Source organism: Stylophora pistillata, chromosome 3 (assembly GCF_964205215.1).
Source record: "Stylophora pistillata chromosome 3, jaStyPist1.2, whole genome shotgun sequence".
Lineage (NCBI taxonomy): Eukaryota > Metazoa > Cnidaria > Anthozoa > Scleractinia > Pocilloporidae > Stylophora > Stylophora pistillata.
Window position 1 is genome coordinate 35,246,414 of NC_142521.1, and position 23,155 is coordinate 35,269,568.

The 23,155-nt window shown below is 39.2% G+C and overlaps 3 protein-coding genes and 1 long non-coding RNA gene across 9 annotated transcripts in view; 2 read left to right on the forward strand and 2 right to left on the reverse strand.

Annotated features, from left to right (window-relative positions):
* Positions 1-17,798, reverse strand: LOC148735825 (death domain-containing ATP nucleosidase-like). 4 transcript variants are annotated; one of them, XM_088755656.1, is made up of 6 exons: positions 17,639-17,798; positions 17,298-17,364; positions 6,663-7,368; positions 5,534-5,719; positions 3,836-3,937; positions 1-1,338 (listed from the first exon to the last, which is right to left on the reverse strand). In XM_088755656.1, exons 3-6 carry the CDS (start codon positions 7,360-7,362, stop codon positions 1,028-1,030), a joined length of 1,299 nt encoding a protein of 432 aa, XP_088611782.1. In that variant the 5' UTR covers positions 7,363-7,368; positions 17,298-17,364; positions 17,639-17,798; the 3' UTR covers positions 1-1,027. The 4 variants fall into 4 exon arrangements, with proteins under 4 accessions (XP_088611782.1, XP_088611781.1, XP_088611783.1 ...); XM_088755655.1 differs by having other exon boundaries at positions 6,663-7,374; XM_088755657.1 differs by lacking the exon at positions 17,298-17,364 and having other exon boundaries at positions 6,663-7,374; positions 17,639-17,790.
* LOC148735826 (uncharacterized) lies at positions 8,207-11,542 on the reverse strand. The gene is made up of 2 exons (XM_088755654.1): positions 10,929-11,542; positions 8,207-10,861 (listed from the first exon to the last, which is right to left on the reverse strand). The coding sequence occupies exon 2, from the start codon at positions 10,636-10,638 to the stop codon at positions 9,283-9,285; it is 1,356 nt and encodes a 451-aa protein (XP_088611780.1). The 5' UTR covers positions 10,639-10,861; positions 10,929-11,542; the 3' UTR covers positions 8,207-9,282.
* On the forward strand, positions 11,977-13,731 carry LOC148735827 (uncharacterized). Its single transcript, XR_015999487.1, has 2 exons — positions 11,977-12,774; positions 12,888-13,731. It is a non-coding gene; the product is annotated as an uncharacterized LOC148735827 (long non-coding RNA).
* The window catches only part of LOC111341914 (40S small subunit processome assembly factor 1), an 11,821-nt gene continuing 5,122 nt past the window's right edge, over positions 16,457-23,155 (forward strand). Inside the window, exons 1-6 of one of the 3 annotated variants that reach the window (XM_088755661.1) lie at positions 16,457-16,611; positions 18,454-18,524; positions 19,210-19,300; positions 19,935-20,032; positions 20,756-20,796; positions 20,949-21,004. In XM_088755661.1, coding sequence (XP_088611787.1) covers positions 18,462-18,524; positions 19,210-19,300; positions 19,935-20,032; positions 20,756-20,796; positions 20,949-21,004 — 349 coding nt within the window. In that variant the 5' untranslated portion in view covers positions 16,457-16,611; positions 18,454-18,461. Of the gene's footprint in view, positions 16,617-17,853; positions 18,007-18,453; positions 18,525-19,209; positions 19,301-19,934; positions 20,033-20,755; positions 20,797-20,948; positions 21,005-23,155 lie in introns of those variants that run through there. The other 2 variants (XM_088755662.1, XM_088755663.1) reach the window with 2 other exon arrangements.

Below are 23,155 nucleotides of genomic sequence, written 5' to 3' on the forward strand. Positions count from 1 at the left end.
TAGGATAGGATAACTTTATTTATACACGGTTTTTCCATCAGTTGATTTAGTTAATTATCCATACTAGTAAACCTATCTATCTAACTACAATAACATTTAATAACAATTCAAATAAAAGAAATAAATAAAAATTCTGCTTTTCATGGAGGCCGTGTCTAACATTTACTTAGAATTAAGATCTTACTTTAAACTGGGGCGATTTAATTTCGATTTGAAATCAGTCAGCGAAGACGCTTGTCTTAGGTCTACAGGTAAGTTGTTCCACAACTGGGCTACGCTGTACAAAAAAACTTTTCTTGAGATAGTCAGTTCGAGGTTGTGGAAGAACTAATTTGTTTTCGGTATTCCTTAAACGACAAGCACTTACACTGTCACGATTTTCAAATCTTGATCTCAGATAATCAGGTGTCATGCCATGTAAAGTTTTATACATTAGGATAAACTTCTGTTCCAATCTTTGATATGTTTTACTTCTGGCGACGACCTCGCAAAGGTTGCAAGGGAGGACTTTGCAATGAGGTGAAACCTTCATAAACTATTCTTCGCTCGCTACCAACGATTAATCCTTTAACAAAAACAGTGCCAACATTTATTTTCTCCTTATAGCATCACTCCTAAATGAAAAATTAAGGTCATGTAGGTGGACTGAAAAGCTCTTGATTGTTTAAAATATTCTCTTTGTCAGTTCTACAGGAAATTCGTAGAGAAAGGTAAAGAGAAAATGCACTCTGATGTCAGGGTGTGAGGAGCAAAGAAGCTTCAGGCTGGGATTGCTCTAAACATGTTCTGAACATAGGACCGAATTCTAACACTAATTTTGTTTTTATTAAAAGAATGATTCTTGAATAGAAAAAGAAACAAGAGTACATGTTTTCCCCTGTATTCAAGCGCAAGAAAAATGAATTACTGTGTATGCACGAATATTTGTTGACAGAGATGCTCGATAAAGTACTAGATTGATGGAAAACAAACGTTAAAAGGTTGATGAAGCCATTTAAAAGAGCCTCCATTTTTTTGCAGTAGAAGACTAAACAGAGCCATTCCCTGCATTCTTATCGCAACAAAACTCTTCTGCTAGAAGTTTACATCCTACCAAAGGGTGACACAAGGCATGGTGCAACTCTGTGTAAGTAGCATCTTTGCCTTTTGTTTGTTTCCAAGCCCTTAACATACTAAAAGCCGTATTTGCCAGCCCTTTATTGTCTTCTTTGAAAGCATCTATTTGGCCGTCTGGGTCGAATCCCAGTCGTCGTGCTAGGTTTTCCCATTTGTTACCAAGTTTCTGGGACAGAGTCTCTAACTCGTATTTAGATGGTTCACCAGTCTTAATCGGCAAAGCTAAGGATAATAATGGGAAAGAATTAATTAGAAAAGGGGTGCTGTAGGGTAAATAACAAACATCCACGGCGAAAGGTGATTTCTTACATAAACAGCAATGAAATACGAGGTGAGCTTTCGCACGAAAACGTGACATCTTTACACGTGAAAAAAAAAAAATTGTTTTATCATGTATATGACCCGTCCGGACCCGCTCGCGCATTACCGGTCCGGAAAAAGCTGTCTGACCGCAGTGTACTTCCATGGCGACATTGTTCGCTTTTGCCGTAAAAAGCGGGTAACAACAGTGAACAAGAATGATAAAATAGGTGATGTTTCTCGATTAATTGTGAGTTTCTTGTTCTGAGTCGAAAAAATAAAGGGGGGGTTGATCGTAGAATATTTTTCGTAGTTTTCCCGCGCGTGTCAGTCAATTGCGTCCTACTTAAGTTGAAAAAAACTTTTCGAATTTTCATAACTTGATCAGTGATCATGTGATAAAATGTTTATTGACTGAGTAAGGTCAGGCCGTACGGGAAAATATAAGGCTCTCGTTCACGACGACGCAAGGACCTCGCTGCGCTGGAAAAAAAATAGAAACAAAAGTATCTTTAAAATAAAGAACGGGGAATGGAGAATGAGGAACGGGGAACGGGGAACGGGGAACGGGAAACGAGGAACGAGGAACGGGGAACGGAGAACGAGGAACGGCGAACTGGGAACGGCGAACGGGGAACGGAGGAATGGAGACTGGGAAATGGGGAATCTTTAAAACAAAGAATCTTTAAAAGCGGGAATCTTTAAAATGTGGAATCTTTAAAATAGGGATTCTTTAAAATTTTGAATTTTTAAAATGGTCAGTGGTCATATTTACTTTTTAGGGAAGGGGAATAGTAAGTTGAAATGTCTCTGTTTAATCCCTTAATGTTTACAACAAAATGCCAAATTCTGGAATACGGGCAGACGACTCGTGTAGGATTTGTATTAGGCGTTCTCTTTTTCCCTTCCACCGGTCGCCCAAAAAAGGAACGCCGCAGGATGATATCGGAAAACGATGTAGATCAGAGTATTCGGTCATAATTGCTTAAAAGGCCCATGCCTGACTTACTGTTCAGACTATTAAAACAAAAATAATTGTCAAGTGCCACTGCAATAAGCTGAAAACAAAATTGTTTCGCCGAGCAAACTATCACCTGGAAGTGGAATTTCCACTGTCGTGTAGTTTACTACTGTCAACAGTCATGAATTTTACTGGATTCACTCGTAAAAAAAAGAGCAAATTTTCCACAGACCGCTCATACACTTGACCTATTTCATTGCACGCTGTAAAAGATTCCACGTTTTAAAGATTCCCGCTTTCAAAGATGCCCTATTTTAAAGATTCCCCTTTTTAAAGATCCCTGTTTTAAATATTTCCTATTTTATAGATTCCCTATCTTAAAGATTCCTCCTTTTAGAGATTCCGTATTTCAATGATTGGCCATTTTAACTCGGATTCACTATTTTAACTCGGATTCGACATTTTAAAGATTCGCCATTATAAAGATTTGCCATTTTAAAGATACCTCATTTTAAAGATTCCTCATTTTAAAGATTCCTCATTTTAAAGATTCCCAATTTTAAAAAATCCCCATTTTAAAGATTCCTCATTTTAAAGATTCCCTACCTTAAAGATTCCCCCATTTTAAAGATTCCTCCATTTTAAAGATTCCTCATTTTAAAGATTTCCGCTTTCAAAGTCTCCCACTTTTAAAGCCTATTTTAAAGTTCTCCCTTTTAAAGAATTCTCATTCTTAACATTACCGCTTTTATGCCCATTTTAAAGATTCTCGATTTTAAAGATTCCTTATTTTAAAGATTCCCCATTCTCCGTTCCTCATTCCCTGTTTCTCCGTTCCCCGTTCCCCGTACCCGTTCCCCCGTTCCCCGTTCCTAATTTTAAAGATAGCCAAAACGAAAAACTCATCTTGAACCCCTTAATCTCTATTTTGTATTTTCCTCCTTTCTTCTCTCCCTTCTCTCCTTTCACTTTCTTTCTTCCTCACTTGTTCCCTCTTACGTTTCCTCAGTCACAGAGGCGGCGGAGCGTTTTTGATACGCGGGGGACTTATCTTTCTCCCAGGCATGCGCATACCCCCTACTAAAATTTCTCCAAGATGCTCCCTTGCGTTGTTCGTTGGCACAAACAAACCCCTTTGCAATTTTAAAAAGTTTTGATTTGTGAATTACTTTCATTTTTTCCGGTACAGTCTAAAATCTTTCGAATTAGCATTCGATTGGGTTTCCATAGACAAAATTGAATCATGTCTAATTTCCTAGACACGTCATATTCTGGCAAATTGGTGTTTTTTTTTTTTTTTTGCCGTAATGTTTGGTACTACGGGCACAAATACAAAATGTAGGGGAGATCTTTCCACTACAAAACTTCTGAGCAATCAATTTACATTTTTAACTCTTCGACATTGTACTCAAAAGATCTTAAAGGTTTAAACTTTTAATGGTTAAAAAACATTACCACCTGCTGTCCCTTTGTTTCTTTTAGAGTCTGAGCTGGAAGAAGGAGATGGCGACCGTCGTCTCTTTCGGGGAGAACTGTCTTCATCATCCGAATCATCTTCATCTGATATCGACAAGAAATCATCACTTCAGAAAAACATATTGTAATTCGTATTTCAGTGGATGATTTACTAACGGAGACGTTAAATGTGACGCTTTCAATTATCCTTGAAAATAAAATAATTTAACAGGGCACCTAGGTTTGGGTTAAAAATGACAGAAATCACCTTTGTATCCAGCAACAGTTTTCCTAGAGTACCTTTATGTTACTTAATTTGTCAGTGACTCTGTCAGTCTCTCTCTATGGTGGCTAATTTACGTTATCAACTCAAGGGATAAAACGAGCATTTTTTGGTTAAATAATTACTTAATTGATTACTTAATTTATTAAATCCATTGCTCATCGGCGCCATTTATTCACGAATCGCACCACTTTTTGCCCTAAACTGGATCTTTTTCCCAGCCAATGAGAAACCTTTAGCACAACGACCAATCAGATTTCAAGGCTTGTTTAAAGTAACCGATTGGATTGCAGTGCAGTGAAATGAAAGACAAAATAATTGTCCACTTTCTGCAAACAAGTTCAATACTGGAACAAAATTATATTTGTACAGACTAAAATATTCCTCTATTCGAGCGACTGAATTTTCCGATTTAAAATGGATGTAGTAAAGTGGTAATTGAACTTCTCGTGCAGTTTTGGTCTGAAATTGCAATTTAAAATGGATGTAGTGAAGTGGTAATTGAACTTCTCCTCGTGCAGTTTTGGTCTGAAATCATACTTGTGATTTCCATGATCAAACTTGCGCTGCGCTCTCGCTTAATTTTGAAATCCCGTGTTTGATTTCAGACCCTGGATCTGTACAAAAATGTTAGCATGCTCATTGGCCGAGAACGCATCAGTTTATCCCAAACAGTGTCAATAGTTGAAATTGAGTGCAAAAAGTCAAAATTGAGTGCAGAACGTTGACATTAAATCGATCGACAGTTACGTCACGGACACAACAAAATGGCGACCGGTTAAGAGAAAGTAACAACGTTTTGATATCGAGTTTTAGGTGGAGTGCTAAAGCAAAAAGATATATCTAACAAAGCACAAACAACTGGCTAAAAGTCTGGAGGTTGTAGGCTTCCGAAAAGGGCTATAAAATTATATAAAGGAGGCCCAGAAGAAAGTTCTATTTGCTATTTGTGGATCTGGGTAAATGTTTGTTCACGCCTATGGGGAAGTTTGGTGATGAGGATCGCTTGCCATAGTAACCTCCAATACTACCAAAGTCATAGCTAGAAAGGCTGCATAGTTTTAAAAGATTTTAAACAGCAGAACCTTGTCATGGTGATAATAACTTGCGCGTGGATTTTCCACAAACCTAATAACTGATTAGTTTTTCTAGTATATCTTAAAACAGTGAGATAACATAGCACGAAAAAAACTCCTTTATTCCTCCAACGATTTCAACAATTTCGGGCGCAAATTCCACGCGCGTTGCTCGGAGGTGAATAGCAAAGGATATTCGGAGGTTCAGTTGCCAATCAGAGCGCACCTTCAACGCTATCCCCTGTTTTGGCATGTAAAGTCTCAATACAAACATCCATAGAGTTTGGTCACGGACTTTCCCTTTCCCTTTACTGTGTCATCCAATTATAACTGTACACTCACCTTCATAGTTACGCCAGGACTTAAAAACATGGACATCCTTCAGAGTATGTGCAACGACAGAGGCTGCCATGATACTGGCAAATGGTCTCCAAGAGTCAGTTTGGGATTTTTTTCCATCCGCGTAGTCTGAAACGCCCTTAATGATGATCCATTCAATGTCGAGGTCATGGGCGGCTGCGAGAAGTCCTAAAGGAGAAGCATTGGTATTTAAGAAACACTGGAGAGACAGCGGTTTTTAGTTCGGCACTTCAAATCAGCCAATGGAAAATAAGTTATCCTTGCAGTTAAGCTACACTGAAAGAAATAGATTATGCTAAGTTGTACATCAGGCAGACAGAAAGGCATAAACAGACAGACATATAAACAGACACACACCGTGAGGCAGGCACACACACAGACAGACACACACAGACAGGCAGATACACAGAAGGTAACGGAATTGGATGAGACAACTGCTTGAATTAAAAGGGTGGGAAGCAAGCAAGGAAAAAAGACAGCGGAACGCAGGTGAAAAGTAACGATTTTTGAGCACAGTGCAATTGAAAATACTCCTGATGGCAATTGACCAAGCCTGCAGTGCCGGCGTATTTTGGGCGCACGAGCGCACAGTTTCGTATTAGGCCGCCATCTTAGATTTGGTAACTGTGGAGGATTGGGGCGAGGAAATATTTGCCGAGGGAGTAGGTGTTAAGTGGAAAAATGGCCAACGGGGGAGAGGGAGGGGAAGGAAAAAATAGTTTTTCCTTCCCCTCCCTCTCCCCCATTGGCCATTTTTCCACTTAACACCTCCTCCCTCGGCAAATATTTCCTCGCCCCAATCCTCCATAGTTACTAAATGTAAGATGGCGGCCTAATACGAAAATGTGCACTCGTGCGCCCAAAATACACCAGCACAGCAGGCTACAATTGACCATCAATGGTCCTGATTAAAACTCGAGTTACAGAATCAGTGTGAAATAGTGGTAAATCCACACCTAATTCCGCTTTGAAACATATCCTAGCATGTGCGACAGACAGAAAACAGATTGACGGGCAGATGGACAAACAGACAATACAGACAGACAGATTGCCAAACGAGGCCTTGTACAGATATGAATGATCTAATAAAAGTAGCTATACCGTTCATTACCTTCCCCTTCACACTCAATAGCTGTAGCTACAGATGTACGTCTGATTAGTTCATCACGTCGTTTTTTGCTATCAACCACCTCAGGCCCACTCAGAAATACGGAATCTTTGCGTACCTCCACTTCCAGATCAGTTGGTTTCTTTAAAGGTGGTTTCCAACCATTTCCAATATGTTGGATGAGTTTCAACAGATTCCTTCTTATAGGAACCTTCTGGTTTCGATCCTCAATCCCTTTTTCCGTCTGTTCTATGGAGGAGTAGGTCGCTAACTCTCGGCTTACGACCACATCACCTAACTTAGCTTTCCTCTCATTCAAACTGGCACAGATACCTACATAAAAGACAGCTTTTGGCTTTAAGATTGGGACCGCGTTCTGGACGCTAACCAGTGAACCCCCTGTAGTGCTGGAGCCCATTTCGCTTTGCAGCACTGCAACCTTCATTTTCTTCTCGCCATTACCGACAGCTCCGAAGTGTACGTAGCCAAGATTTTTTTGATAACTCTTCTCAAGATCACTAAGAAAAGACAAACAGCCTAGGAATTCAAAGTCCTTTACCGTCATTAAAAGAAAATCGACTGGTAGAATTTTTTTTTTGATGTCTTTCCAAGGCTTTGTCTCCAGCGAGAGATCTTCTTTCTTTAGGACTTTAACTCCCGCATCTAACTCTGGTGGTTGCAATTGAGTGCTTGTGTTTGCCATGGTTAACTGTTCCTAGGAGTAAATTATCACTTTAGGCAATCTATAAGCTACTTTATTTATACCCATAATCGAAACGATATTTAGGCGCCAGGGGGGGTGTGGACAAAACCTGGCCTAGGCCATGGCCTACCCTGTGGCCTACCCTATGGCCTACCTACCCTGTGGCCTACCCTGTGGCCTACCCTGTGGCCTACCGGTGGTCAGATTTTTAAAAACATAAAAAATAAAATCAGTAGGAGTTGAATGAGTACGCTGGCGTACAATTCTATGCAACTAAAAGGGTATACTAAAAAGTCACTAACACGATTTTCAACGTTCAAGGGAACGACAAAGAACAAATAATACAGCACTCAGCCTCGAAACATCCTAACTCTGTCCTCCCCACCTAGGCACTCAACCATAATGGTAGGTTAAGGGGGAGGGGAGAGGAGGGGCCAATATTGCGTGGTCACTTAGGATATCCAATATGGCGGCCTTACGATACAGGCTGTCAGTTTGATAACATATAGTGGAGCGCAAGTGTAAAAATGTAAAGAACGGTGTTATATGGGACAAAATGTTCAGGCAAGAAAACGCAAACAGTACGAGCCAGGCCAATTTTTTAATTGCCTCTTTACTGCTGTAGAGTATTGATTTCGCAACAAGCACCCCGGGACACGCATGCATCGCCGTCATAACCATTGGACAAACTTTACTTGCTTTTCCTAATGAAGTGTGCATGGTAGCAAAACAATTCAAGTGGTGTATTAGCTGTTCTCTGTGCGACAGGAAGTTCATTTGGGATACTATATTATAATTATTGCATGACATTGTTTCAAAAAGATAAAACACACATACTAATTGATAAATTTAACAATCTGTTTAATATTTTTCTTCTTTTTTTTAAATTGCAAAATAAACGTCCCAAGGTTAGTTAATGATTAATTATTGGCTTTTTCCTCGAAAAAGATAATAATAATCTTTCTTAACTGTAACTAGAGCATCCTTACTTATGCAAAAAATATTAACACAGACAAACGCAAATTTTGAGTCGTTTAAGCAATTTACCTTTGTAATAGCTTGTCTCGAAAACAGGTGACATAGGTGACTTCTTAACACTGTTTAACTCCTTTATTGATTGTATTGTATTGATGATTGGACTTGAGGGGAGGGAGGGGTTAAGTTCTTCATGCTTTGGTGAAATATCAAGAAAATCTACGAACTTCTGGGAATATGAAAATATCTATATGTACCACAACCATTATTGGGGAAACTAGATTCCATCACTACGAGTACTTTTAGCTTTTGAGCATTTCCACTCTTGATTTAATAATAATTATTATGAAATTGAAAATGGAAACTTGCCTTGTAAATGAGCTCCATTAAAAATAGGGCTCACAAGGTTTCAAAACTTTTGTCTTACATTATTTATACTAGTTTGAACTGTGCAATCAAGTGGAACGGTTACACAATAAATGAGAGAGTTGCAACTCTTGTCACCCCATGAAAGTCTATGCTTTTATGTCACTCCCGACTACCTTGGGAGTCCGAGGTTTTGCCGGTCACATGACTTTTGGCTGGAATCGCCATGTGCTCGGGTTTGCGGATGTTTGTTTAGTTTTTTTATCCATTGAAGAGAGTTTTAGAAAGGGCGTTATTGTGTCTTTCGTTGGCTTAAGCGAACAGTTCGGTGAGTTAATATTTGTTTTTTTTGTCGCTCAGGCAGGTATTTAGAGTTTGATGCCTTCTTTGTTTGTTATTTTCAGAAAACCTTACTTTCACTTTCATTGACCGAGGCCGTGCGGCCAATGTATGAGCTCGAGTTTTCGACGTTCGTTTGAGATAAATAAACACAGTACTACGGTACGAACATTTTAAGTATTAAGATGACAGGCTACTCAACCTATCCTTAATGAAACTGAGTTGAGGGGCAGAGAGACTTTAAGAAATACACATCTGAACATGTGTGAAGTCAAAGCCAGGATTCCGTCCCACTAAGCAATTGCGATACACATGAAAATGCTTGTTCTCAAATGTCTTTTTATAGAGTTGATGCTTCACAATCCAAACATAATCATGCTCTTTGTGGCGAACACAGAACAGCTCGTCCAAGTCATCCTTGGTGTACTCAGCAGGACCATTCTTCAAATCTCCTCCACAGCCTGCACACTTGCGTACTTTCCCTTTGATTTCAATTAACTTGAAGGGCGTGGTTGTTGTGGGACTGACAGAGGGCTTTGGAGGTATGCTCTTCCTTATGGTCATGCGCAAATCTGATGTGGCAACAGCTGAGTATTCTTGTGTAGTGACAGTGTTAGCCAGAGCATCACGGAGCGTGTTAGTGCACGATGCCATTGTTTTCATCACATCAGGCGACTTCTTGCGTTGTCTGGTCTGATGATTGGGATTTTTCTTTCCTGCTGCTTTGTTAACGGAAAATGTTGTCAACGCCGTGAGATTGTCTTGATTACGTCTTGTGCTCTTGAACCAATAAGCAAATTGCTTTAAGTTGCTGCTGTAATGAGCCACAGCTACGGTGTGTGCACATGTTTTACGCGAAACAAATCCAAGGCACTCTTTGTCGCATGAGTAACCAGCACCATCTCGAGATCCTGGCACCCTTTTGACAACATGTGGCTGAGATGTAGAAGTACTCTTGACAAAGTATGTGTCATCGTCAAAACCTTTCCGAATTGCATCATCACTTTGAAGCTTGCTTGCCTTGTCTGCAAGTGCTTTGATATCTTTCCCAGTGAAAGTATCAAGGAGATTCTCAACGCAATCTGTTACGGAAAATCCATCTGCCTTTTTTTCTGGCTGTTTTAACGGCATGGGTTTCAATACCTGTCCTTCCTCGTCTCGACAACTTGAGGGGGTAGTTTGCATCATACATGGGAGACTGTCTCCTTCACTTTCTTCACCAGTTTCTTCTCCTTCCGCGAATACACCAAGGGGCAACATTGGGGTTGTGTGATAGTTAATCACCTGATTATACCTCACTGGGTCAACAACAACCTTCACTGAATTGATGATGTTTCCACGCTCCTCTGAAGTGGTATCCAGGACCTCGCATGATTGCACGTGATCTTGAAATTCTGGTCGCACGATGTAAGGACAGTGATGGAGGCCCACGAAAGCTCTCTGTACGTCACTTCGTTGTTTGGCAACCAACTCCTTAACATCGTCGACAAAAGTACTCATGTCCTTTGATTCAAAATTTTGCCAGCGCTTTATTACTGCATTGCCAGATTCGGAGACAATTTTTACACTGCACCTCGTCGCCAAATCCTGCATCATTTGACACTTTCGCACTCACGTGGTTCCAAATTTCGTCTGCTTTGCGCTTGAGAAAATATGATGAAAATCGCGGCTCTCTTCTCGTATATGCCAGTTCTAAGTCGTCCCACTTCTGTTTCAGTTCATCCAGTTTGCTTATGTAGAGACGTTCGTTGGAAGCGTTCACAAGGCCTTCAGAGCCAAAGATGTCATTAACAATGAAGTTGGTGACTACCTGGGAAACCTGTAATTTGAAACATTTATCTTGAATGTTTTGCTTGACGTGGTTCTTACAAAGAAAGACAACAGACCTTTCGAACTCTTGCGCCAAAGCTTGGCGTAGTGGCTTTTCTACATCACTGCAATATGCTTGTAGAAAGACTTTCAATCCGGGCATCTTAGCTGTTATCTTCTAGAATAACGTAACATAGGTGGCTTTACGTATGATGCACGATCCTCGCAGTAGATAGCGCTATTTAAGCAATAGCGAAAATCAGACCTGAAAAAAATCAGGCCTGTACGGGATTCGAACCACTGACCTCTGCGATACTAGTGCAGCGCTCTACCAATTGAGCTAACAAGCCAACTGGGAGCAGGCCGTTAAGTTGATTCGTAATAAACCCGTGAAAGTGATAAATCAGATACAATGAAATATATGAAGTTCATATATTTTGAACTGCGGTATTAGATACGTATGATGCACGATCCTCGCAGTAGATAGCGCTATCTAAGCAATAGCGAAAATCAGACCTGAAAAAAAATCAGGCCTGTACGGGATTCGAACCCCTGACCTCTGCGATACTAGTGCAGCGCTCTACCAATTGAGCTAACAAGCCAACTGGGACCAGGCCGTTAAGTTGATGCGTAATAAACCAGTGAAAGTGATAAATGAGATACAATGAAATATATGAGGTTCATATATTTTGTACTGCGGTATTAGAAAGATATGATGCACGATCCTCGCAGTAGATAGCGCTATCTAAGCAATAGCGAAAATCAGACCTGAAAAAAATCAGGCCTGTACGGGTTTCGAACCAACTTAACGGCCTGGTCCCAGTTGGCTTGTTAGCTCAATTGGTAGAGCGCTGCCGTAGTATCGCAGAGGTCAGTGGTTCGAATCCCGTACAGGCCTGATTTTTTTCAGGTCTGATTTTCGCTATTGCTTAGATAGCGCTATCTACTGCGAGGATCGTGCATCATATGTATCTAATACCGCAGTACAAAATATATGAACTTCATATATTTCATTGTATCTCAATATTTATTATCGCGCGATAATTTATCATTTATCGCGTGATAACTGAAACTTGTCAGGTCACGTAATCGGCTTTCATGCATGTTGTTTCCGTGGACGACAATAGAGAGCTTTAGATTCGAGTGCGAGAACGAGTACGAGTACGAGTTTTAACCGCGCGAGATCTGGCACTACTATCTCGTACTCGTAGTCGTGCTGACGAAAATTGTAACTTTAGATTCTAAACAAATGTATCGATCCGAGTGCGAGGGTTTTACTGTAACAATCTCGCCATGTTTAGCCAAAATAACTATCCTATTAGCATCCGTTTACCTCCTTTGCGATTTATGAAATCACAACGATGGGAGGCAACATCCTTACAAGCAGTATGAAAGAATTGACGATGTTTTTGACGCCATTTCTCCTGAAGAGTTTGCAGCCGAGCTCAGGTTTGTCATCACAGGATTGCCTCTCCTTCTTCGGGCATTAGCAATTCCAGAAATGTTTACTTGTGCCAATGGCACGGTATGTTCAGGAACGAAAGGACTGTTGATTTTATTGAAACTTTTTTCTTACCCATGTCGTCTCTCGGATATGATTCCTCGCTTTGTTCAGTGCCTGAGCTGAGCTTAATCTTCAACGAGGTGATCAGCTTTACTTACACAAACCATGGATACTTGCTCAGAGATCTCGATCAACCCTGGCTGAGTAGCCAACATCTGGAAGACTTTGCTCTTGCTGTCCATGGAAAGGGAACAGCTCTTGAGAATTGCTAGGGATTTGTAGACCTGATAGTTCGCCCAATTTGTCGCCCAGAGGAGAGAACCAGCGTGTACCCAGTGGTCACAAAAGGGTACATGCCCTAAAGTTTCAATCATTTTTTGCGCCAAATGGTTTAATAGCCAATTTGTATGGACCAGTTGGTAAGCTAATACGATTATTTGCATCGTTCTGCTGTAATGCAGCTACAAGAGTGTTATAACACTAGCTACTGATATAAATCCAAGTATGTTTACTCTATAAATTTTCATTTCAGAGTGTAAAAGGCATGATGCTGGTATGTTAAGAATGTTTGGCCTCCTTCATAACCTTCAGCAGCATTCATTTGATACCAGTGGACAACCACTGTGTATATATGGCGACCTCGCCTATCCACTCAGATTCATCTTAAAGGATGAAGTAAAGTCAGGGAAGCTGTGGAGTGGGTGTTAAGCAAGATAGTCACATACTTCACTTTCCTAGATTTTAAGAAAAACTTAAAGATTGGATTAAGTCCAGTGGGTGTAATGTATTCAGTGTGTGCTCTGCTTTGGAATGCACGTACCTGCTTATATGGATCAACTACAAGCACCTATTTTGATGTTCAACCTCCTACATTAGATGATTATTTTCAGGTTTAAAGTTCTTGATTTGCTACATCATAGTTAGTACCAACCATGGCTACATTTAAGCAATGCAATTTGGCAAAGTGATGAGAAGATAAAAGAGAAGTAGTGAACCAAATTATAATTGTAATTATATTTTCTGCTTGTAAATTTCTATGTATAGTTAGCAATGAAAGGAGTAATTGATGAATATGGGATGTGGATCCATGGCCATCAATTTTTTTTCCTTTATGGAGAATTTTCAAATCTAAATTAATTTACTTGAGAAAATCAAAATTGTAAATATGTATAATTTTTAATTTCAAAACAGCTGAACTGACTTTGTAATAATAATACAGTACATTTATATGATACAACTAAAAAAGATGTAAAAACAATGTATTCAGATATTTTACCATACAAACTCTTCCTTAGTTTTCATTTCATAAATATAATGGTATTAATATGACAATAATTATGAGAAGCTAATAAAATGTTTCAGTGTTCAAGGTTTTATTATAGTGTTCGGCGATTTTCGTCCAAGATATACCTCTCTCTTTTGAATCTGGTCAGTACTTGTGAGGCTCTTCAACTTGTACTTCTCTGAGAAGCATAGTTTCGTGTTTCCTTTCCAAATAAAAAGTTCTCGTTTCGCTATCGCTACGAATTGAAGAAAGTCGGGAAAGTGTCAACCACATCACAACAATTCACTGTTTATATCCCTCGTGTATGGTTAAAATTCAAAGGGTGAAAGTGCTTTGTAAGGCTCTCATTTTTCAATTTAAATTTATTCGACTGGCGATATGTTGTTTACGTGTGTAGACCTCAGAATTTCGTGAAAATAGGTCGACCAAAAAGTATCAAATACGAATGAAATCAGGGTTTGTAATAACATTCAATTCGATAAAACCTCTGTATACGGCTTTAAGTTTGCTTTTGCTGACTTAGAAAAAGACTAGGATAAGTTTAAAATACAAAATACTCACCTTTCGAAACTCGTTCTCTAGAGGACGACTTCTGGTCAAAATCTCGTTGTCGACGAGCGGCGGACGACGAGTTTCCCGCTTCCGTGACAGTGTCACGCAGAGCTACGCATGCGCAATGTGAGCACGCTAGTAAACTCGTACTCGTACTCGTTCTCGTACTCGAATCTAAAGCTCTCTAATGACTGCCACAGTTGAGGAGCTATGTTTTGAGGTCAATTGTTCGTTTTATTCATGTAAAAAGATCATTTAGCAGTACGTTGCAATACTACGACATATAGCTCTGTGAATCAGTATAGTAAACCTTGATTTTGCGAAGTCCGTGCCCGTGGAGATTTTGTATTATCTATTTATATTTTGTGATAACTTTTTGATGATTGCATGACTTACACTGTTGTGTTACACTAAAACCTTGAAATAAACTTTCATCAGTTTGCTCATCTTTCAGTCTATACTATATGCCCTTCAAATTTCATTGTCATTGCTCAAATATTCTATCAAATATTATATCAATCAATTCTCTGCATTCCTCCAAACAAAAAACACATTATGATCGTGACTGTACGCCAGCAGGATCCAATTCTTTAAGTATGACTCGTACGGTCTCCTTCTGGACAACAAGACTGTAGTCAATTCTTAATCGCTGGTGCATTTGGTGATAACCAATACTGTTCCTGCATGTACAAATGCAACGGATTACCGGACAGAAGTTGACCTAGATGACGTTGATGTGATTGTTAGCGAATGCTGCGACTGGACAAGCCCCACAAATTGTTTGGAGGAATGCAGAGAATTGATTGATATAATTATGTAAGAGCAACAGTTGCAAGTACCTTCAACTGCTCTAGAAGCCCGTAACCTTTTCGTGGATCTGGTTTATCTCATCGACAACAGTTAGTTCAGTTCTTGTATGATGTTCTTTTCGAAGGGAAATAAATTACACCTGAAGACCTAGCCTCATGTGTCCCTAATGCCACCCTCTCTTTGTGTACAAGGCCTTTCTGGCAAAAGAGGACCGACAGTTCTGGTGACATATGTGTCAAAGTTACTGTGTTTGCATTTCTGTGCGAAATTGAGGATACTTTAAAAGCCTATGAGCATTGTGTAACTACTCGTGTGCACGAAGTAATTTGACCCTATTCGGCCCGAGCTATTTTCAATCTTTTCAGACCGGGGAGGGAAGCGAATTCCGCCCCCTTCACCTCCGTAACTTCCAGAATATTTGAGCAATGACAAATAAATTTAGAGGGCATATAGTATAGACTGGAAGATGAGCAAATTGATGAAAGTTTATTTCAAGGTTTTAGTGTAACACAACAGTGTAAGTCATGCAATCATCAAAAAGTTATCACAAAATATAAATAAATAATACAAAATTTCCACGGGCTCGGACTTCACAAAATCAAGGTTAACTATAATGATTCTCAGAGCTATATGTCGAAGTATTGCAACTTACTGCTAAATGATCTTTTTACATGAATAAAACGAACTATTGACCTCAAAATATAGCTCCTCAACTGTGGCAGTCATTGTCGTCCACGGAAACAACATGCATGACAGCCGATTACGTGACCTGACAAGTTTCCATTTATCACGCGATAAATGATAAATTATCGCGCGATAATTTCCATTTATCGCGCGATAATCTTCATTTATCGCGCGATAATTTTTCATTTATCGCGCGATAATTTCTATTTATCGCGCGATAAAAAAAATGTGTCATGTCCCCTATGGGCCACCGTAGAATACTGCCGGATTTGCCAGACTAGATTATTTGGCACTTCTTAAAATGAAAATATTTATTACTTTACAGACCTCGCGTCCGAATCCTCCCCAGACATCCTGTAAGCCTGTATATCTGCCCAGTCCACTGGCAGATATACAATACAACTGATATTTATCGGATATTTATTTGTCCGCAAGAACAGCAGAAGAAAGTCGTTGGTAAGATAGTCCCCAGGACAACGTCGAAAGGTTTGTAGCAATGCTATGCTTTTAAAAATCTGACCACCGGTAGGCCATAGGGTAGGCCATAGGGTATACCGGGTAGGCCACAGGGCTGGGGTAGGCCATGGCCTAGGCCAGGTTTTGTTCACACCCCGCGAGGAGCCCGTTTCTCGAAAGTCCCGGTGATTTAACGGACCCGAAGCCATCTTTTAAAATCAAAATTTGATAGGAAAGCAGGTTCTGGCACCCAAACCAATCCTTTTTGTTTCTTTAGCTGATAGTTTTATTGTATCATTTTCAAAAGTTTTGAAATCCCATCTTGAATGAAAACAGAACAGCTTTATGGGCCCGTTTTGGGCCCGTTAAGTTACCAGCAGGACTTTTGAGAAACGAGCCCCAGGTTCCTTACTTCCCATCCATGATGGCGGCGGTGAATGATTGTCTCGTCGATTCACGGGATTTGGAGGTGAGGTAACTACCAACAAAAAGTCTTTGGTTTTAACGAAGAATTCTATTCGTTCCCTTTATTTTTTCCGATCTAGGATTATGAAAATCTCTGTCGCTAAACTTTAATCATCAAACTACAAGTCGCGTTTCATAACGTATCTTGAAGACTAGACTCTTTCCAGCTTGGGTGTTGAGCGAGTTCGACCGATGATTGGTAACGCTAGAAGTGACGAAAGGCAATTCGAAGTGAGTCATTGCTTTCCGCGTGTCACCAGCTGTGGCCGCCAGTCGTTAAGTCCGATTAATTGTGGTTTAAGATAGGGCTATTAAATGTTGCGATTTAGCAAGCTGCAAAAGGAGACAGGGAAGCCTGTTATGTCAGAGCCGTCATCACAACACACATGATCGCTTTTCTTTCGCAAAGTGCATTATTATTGACTCTTTTTTAGACATCGTCGTGGCTGATCAAACTTAAATCGTCCTCATCCTCGTTGCTTTTTAATTTTTCGGAGAGCCATTGCAAAAGCACATTCGCGTCGTCTCACAAGGGTTCGTATGCTTTCATTATTTTAACACCAGCGGAACGAGTTGTGTTAAAATACTATTTATAATATAGACGTTGCGCAACGATCGATCAGGGGAAAATCACGTAAACCAGAGGGGCGGTTAACGGAAACTGGAGAACAACAACAACTAAAACTGTACCTAAATTCGACAAAGATACAACGAAGACTCGACCAAAGACTCGACCAAGCTAAGACGTGACCGTCATCTGAAATAACAATACGACAAATCTCTATAAATTTAGGCGAATACCTGTGTAATTTCGGATCAAAAGGGTGTAACAAACATATATCACTTCAACCATACACTCTAACGATGATAAACACAGATAAATATTTTAAAAGAGATCAATGGCATAGTGCTCTGTATGCATGAAGCCTGATTTTCTCCTTGATTTTAAATAAATTAGAAAATGTGCCATTTTGCGATCATTATGTCTCATCAAACAAAAAACCTTAACAAGGTAGAAGATTTGCACTTACCTATCAGTCCTGCTTGTGCCAAAGCTTATAACCAGATCAGTGAGTTGCAAGTAGACCACTCAGAAGAACCAGAACTTCTGACAAAGAAGGGCATCAAATTTGCCATTTTTGTGGGCAGGATGATGCTTTGCAAACATTTGAAAAATGAGTAACCATGAATAAATTCTGTAACCATGGGTGGTCAACACGTGTTTGTCGAGACGGCTGGATATTGAGTTCAAAGTCCATAGAAATTCTGAAAAGAAGAAGGCTGTATCTCGCTACGATGGCTGAGCAAGCTCGATCAGTAATGGTCAATAAAGGATTTATTTTACAGCAAAAGGGTTTCACTCTTCTGGATGGAGACAGACTTTATCAATTACAAAAAAGTGAGGTCCATAAAAATGCACAAGAAGAGTAAGGCTAACATCCGGCCATTATGACTGAACAAGCATGGTCAATAAGGGATTTACCTTATAGCGAAAAGATTTTGCTTTAATAAAAACAACTGACAAGTCTATTTCTTAAGTGCTGAGAAAGAAAGTGAACAGGTTACTGTGTTCTTAGCACATTGAAGGCATGAAATTGGTTGGTTTTCTTGGTTTTGTCATTGTCCAAAAATTTCAAACTTTGTAATTGTCTGTAAGTGCAATTTCTCGCCAGGATCAAATTGGGAAATCACAAGCCCATCTTACCTACTCATTTTGCCAATCTGAAAGTAGGATTTGCTTTATTTTACCCGTGGACACTGCCAGTGATATAGTTAGGGGTAGTCAATCAGTTTAATCAAAATAAGTCCGTTGGCTAATAATTATTAACAGTGGTTTTTTTATCAGGTAATTGAATGCTTGGCAAAGATTCAGATTGGAAGTTCAAGGAAATAGGATATATCTGGATTATGGAACAGGTTGGTTCAACAAAAGCTTTATACTTAGTGGTTAAGCAGCAATCCTAGATCATGTTCACATGGTCGTATAGAATTTTGAGGTCAGCTTGTGGCAAGCTATGGAGTCGTCAATTTCACCAGAGAATGTGCTGTTGCTCGCAGAGCAATTTTTTTAGGAGCTTCTTCCTATACTTCATGGACTGGTGTAATTCCACAATCTGAAGACCATAAGCTTTCATTTCTTTGTACTAATTTTCTCAAGTTTTGGATTTGGTGTTTTACATAGAGGAAAGTGAGCTGGCTTGATTATTTAATGTTAGTTGTTGCTCAGGCAAATTTGGCATATGAAAACTTGAGCTCAGGAACCAGACTGAAAACTTGAGGCATCTCAATTTGTTCATCTCAGTCAGTAACTTACCCAAAATCTCTTATGTTTGTGGTTAATAGTACTGAAGTCGGGAAAGCATCATGCATTTATCATATGGCTTGTTTTGTCGTGCCGAAAGCTAAAGCATGTAGGACCAGCTGGGGTTGATGTAAGCTTGTCCAGAAAGAGCCATCCAGCCCTGTACTTGCACAGTTTTGTTACAAAAGAAAAAACATTGCTTGTAATTCAAATTGTCAGTCTTTGTGCTATTTAAGCGTACAAATATCATAACGATGCAATTTTTGGTTTTACTTGATATTAATAATGATATAATTATAGATTCCTGGGCAATGTTCCCAAAAGAAATCCCTGAAAAGGAAAAGAATTGGTACCCAGAAACATGAGAAATCATACAACTCCACGTCACTAGGTAGGATCTCAGGTCTCATTTAACAATACTTAATATTTTTCACCAGTTATTCACCACAAGACTTAAAGTTAGTGATGCAAACTTCTCTCTAACTTACAAAATCCAAGCCTCCCAAAATGGAAATATTTGTCCTTCGTGTAGGAGTTAATTATTAAAATAAATTTTAAAAATGTATGAGCTTATATAGAATTTCACATGTAACAATATGTAATTTATGTCTTTTTAGGACTCCCCAATAAGGGATCTTTTGGCCTGATCATAACAATGATGATAAAAGATTGATGAAAGAAAAATAATTGAATCTATATCACATATGAAAAGACTATCATAAAAAATATGTTTATTGTAGAAACTTCTGAAAAAAAGGGTTAATTTCTACTAAGAAAAAATTAGGGAAGGTAATTCCTCAAAACTCCCAAATCATCTTCAGTTTTGACAATCTCTGCAACAGTTTACTCTTTTCACTCGAAACTCCATAACTTCTATGTTATATTGTACACAAGTCAGTTTTTAATAGGGATTATAAAAAGTTGTGATCAAAGTCTCCATGCTTGAATTTAGTCCTTGGCCCCTTTTAAGGGGGAATTCCTCTAAGCTCCAAGTGTAAATTTGTGAATATATTTTCCTTTGCAAGGTTCCTTGGCTGAAAAGAAGGCCAATCGTCCTCCTCCAAAAGAGATTGAGTTTGTTGAACCAGGGAAGCAGTTAAAAAAGAAGAAACTTTTACAACCAGTATGTGTTAAGAGTATCATGAATTACTAATTAAAAAGTGTCATGGAATGGTGCTAGTATAGCTGACAGAGGAAATTCTAAATGATTTTTTTCTAACTAGGTTCTTTCGATTTGTCAATGGCTCCTTCATTACAGTACCTAGTTCACATCTTTATAGCTTATTGGCTTCAATGGCCTCAAGCCTTTTCAAAGTCTAGATTCGGGTTTTGGCTTCATTTTCTGCAGTTTAAATTTTGCTGTGTTTATGTCTGCAAAGATCATTTCATTAGTCATCCAGGTTGCTACTTAGTGACAACAACACTGTATTACATAACACACTTACAGAGCTCTTACCCCCTCACCCCTGCACTTTATTACTAAACACAACACACACACACACCCACACAGAACTCCCCTTTCCCACCCTCACACTGTAATGCATGACATAGCTGCAAAACTCCCCCTCCCCACCCTGACAGTATATTACGTAACACACCTACAAATCTTCCCCTACCCACCCACACCAGCTGCTCAATTTACAAATCCTATTATCCTTTGATCAATCTCTGATGTGCAATTACTAGCCAAAGGGTGCATTATGCTGAAAGCAGAAAAAAAAAGGCTCTTATTTGTCATTGGTATCTTTTTTACTTGGGATGAAAATTCCCTTTTTTGTTTTAAGTCTTTTTTTATGTTATTATTCCTAGCAAGCTCAGTCTCTAATTTTTTTTTTTTTTCTTGTAGGGGAAAAGAAAACAGGTGGAAATTAAAAGAAGGTCAACAAGGTAAATGTGAATGGTGACAGTTCTTTGTGCAAAGAATTGGTGGTTGCATTTTTATGGTAGACCAGCCAAGTTACATAATAATTTATACAGGTAGGTCTTTGATAAGGACTTCAAGTGAAATTATTTTTATTTTGGATCATTTTCGAATCTAGGGAAGACCTCAGTGACCTTGAATTTAAATCCATTGCAAGGGAAGTCAAAGAATTTGGTGAGACTCTTTTTTACTATCAACATATTCTTTCAAGCTTGTCAATGATATCGGGACTGTATTTTCATGAATTTTTTTATTCTCAGACTGAGAAAAAATTGTAGTTACCCCAGTTGTTTCTGAGTCCTTTCTTTGGAAATGTTTGGTTATAGGTGTCTCGATTGTGTTCCAGACTTTGTTGCTGAAGCAGGGTCATTCAGTGAAGCAGCCCAATAGTTAAAATCAAAGGGTTGTAATCTTAACTCCCTCACTCTGCAACTTATTGAAAATAATTGGATTTTGCATCTCAGTAATACTGTGTCCAACTTCAAAGCTGCACTTTGCTGGTTTAGTACTTAAGTGTACCTACCACTAGCATTTATTTAAAATATTGTTACTGATTGATGGAATTTAACATAGTTAACGACTAGGAGCAAATCTGGTCTGTTGCATTTTGCTGGTGTACTGTTAGCATATTAGCACTCTGTTAGCATTTGCCTGGCGTTTGTGTGCGTTCTGTAGCATTGTAGCTACTTTGTAGCTGTTGCTGGCTTGGGGTGGGCTGTGTCCAGCAGTTACCTTTATCTGTGCATGTGTTGATTTGCCCATGTACTTGCATTGTGTTGGCTGTACGTTGGCATAGCATTGTCATCCATGAGGATAGCTTCTTAATGTTCCCTCCCTCCCTTCCCATTTTGATTTAGTAAAGGGGTTTTAGTGGGTTCTATTTGTTCACATATTTATTTATCTATTTAGTTATTTGTCTCCCTATTTTCTCTTCCACCAAGCCTTCTGGCTCTAGTGTGATGGGTGCTTGTTGGGGCTCAGTGTGGGGGGCTTGTGGTTGGGTTGCAGGTTGAGCAGGCCAGCCAGGCGTAGGTACTAAAAGTTGGAATCACCTGAAACCACCTGAAACCACCTGAAACCACTTGAAACCATCTGAAACCACCTGAAACCATCTGAAACCATCTGAAACCATCTGAAACCACAGATGAAACCACCTGAAACCATCTGAAACCCCCAAGGAAACCATCTGAAATTACCTGAAAATATCTCGAAACAATTTAAAACAACATGAAAGCACCTAAAAAAGTAAGGGTAACATCAGAAAATAAGTGTTAACAATCGCATTTATCCACAGGGAGCCCAGCTTACGGATATCGTATATAATGCCCTACAGTACAGAATAGGCACCACAAACTGGGCTTTAGGCTTTTTTTTCTCAAAATCTCAACTATCTAGTCAATTTACTTAGGCAGTGGAAAATAAAGCCACCATTCATCAGCTATATTCTGTCATTTGCAGTAAAATACCTTGCAAAAAATCCACATATATTTCTCTTTTGCAAAAACAAAGTCAGTGAAATTCTAGGTTACGCTATAAATTCGTCTCTGATTAAAAAGAAACACAATGTTCAAAATTTCCTTAGGAAGTTTGAAAGTCTTCAGGCCTTCCTGGGCTTTTTCATATATAATTTGCATGATCCCGTTGAAAAAACTTCACGAATTTCTTTCGATTTAAAAGAGTTTCTTCTTTGCATTCGTGATCACATGTTGTTATTGTCACGCAAGTGCTTTGTCAAGAAATGAATTCGCATATTCCTGTGCAACTCCCAGCCATTCGGAGAGCTAACTGAGTGTGTTTTCAACAAGAACAATGGAATGTTTCTTTGAAGACCTGTTTGTGGTGCCTATTCTGTACTGTAGGGCATTATAAACGATATCCGTAAGCTGGGCTCCCTGTGGATAAACTCGATTGTTAACACTTATTTTCTGATGTTACCCATAATTTTTTAGGTGCTTTCATGTTGTTTCCAAATTGTTGCGAGATGTTTTCAGGTAATTTCAGATGGTTTCCCTGGGGGTTTCAGATGGTTTCAGGTGGTTTACCTACGCTTGTTTATGGCCAGCCAGGTGTTCTAGTGCCTTGAGTGCAACTGCAGTTGCAGCCCTTAGGCCCCTTGAGCACCTGACCTCCATTTGTGATTTGGGTGTCAAACAACTTAATATGTTAATCCTTTACACCCTAATATCAGTATGCATATTCTCTTTACTGTTCTCTATACATTTTCCTTTGGTGCTGACAAGGAGAATTTGTTTAACAGTCAAGAGCTTCTTTAGTTGGTGATCATTTCCTTCTTCTGATCTTAATATGTGATTCAGGGGTGATATT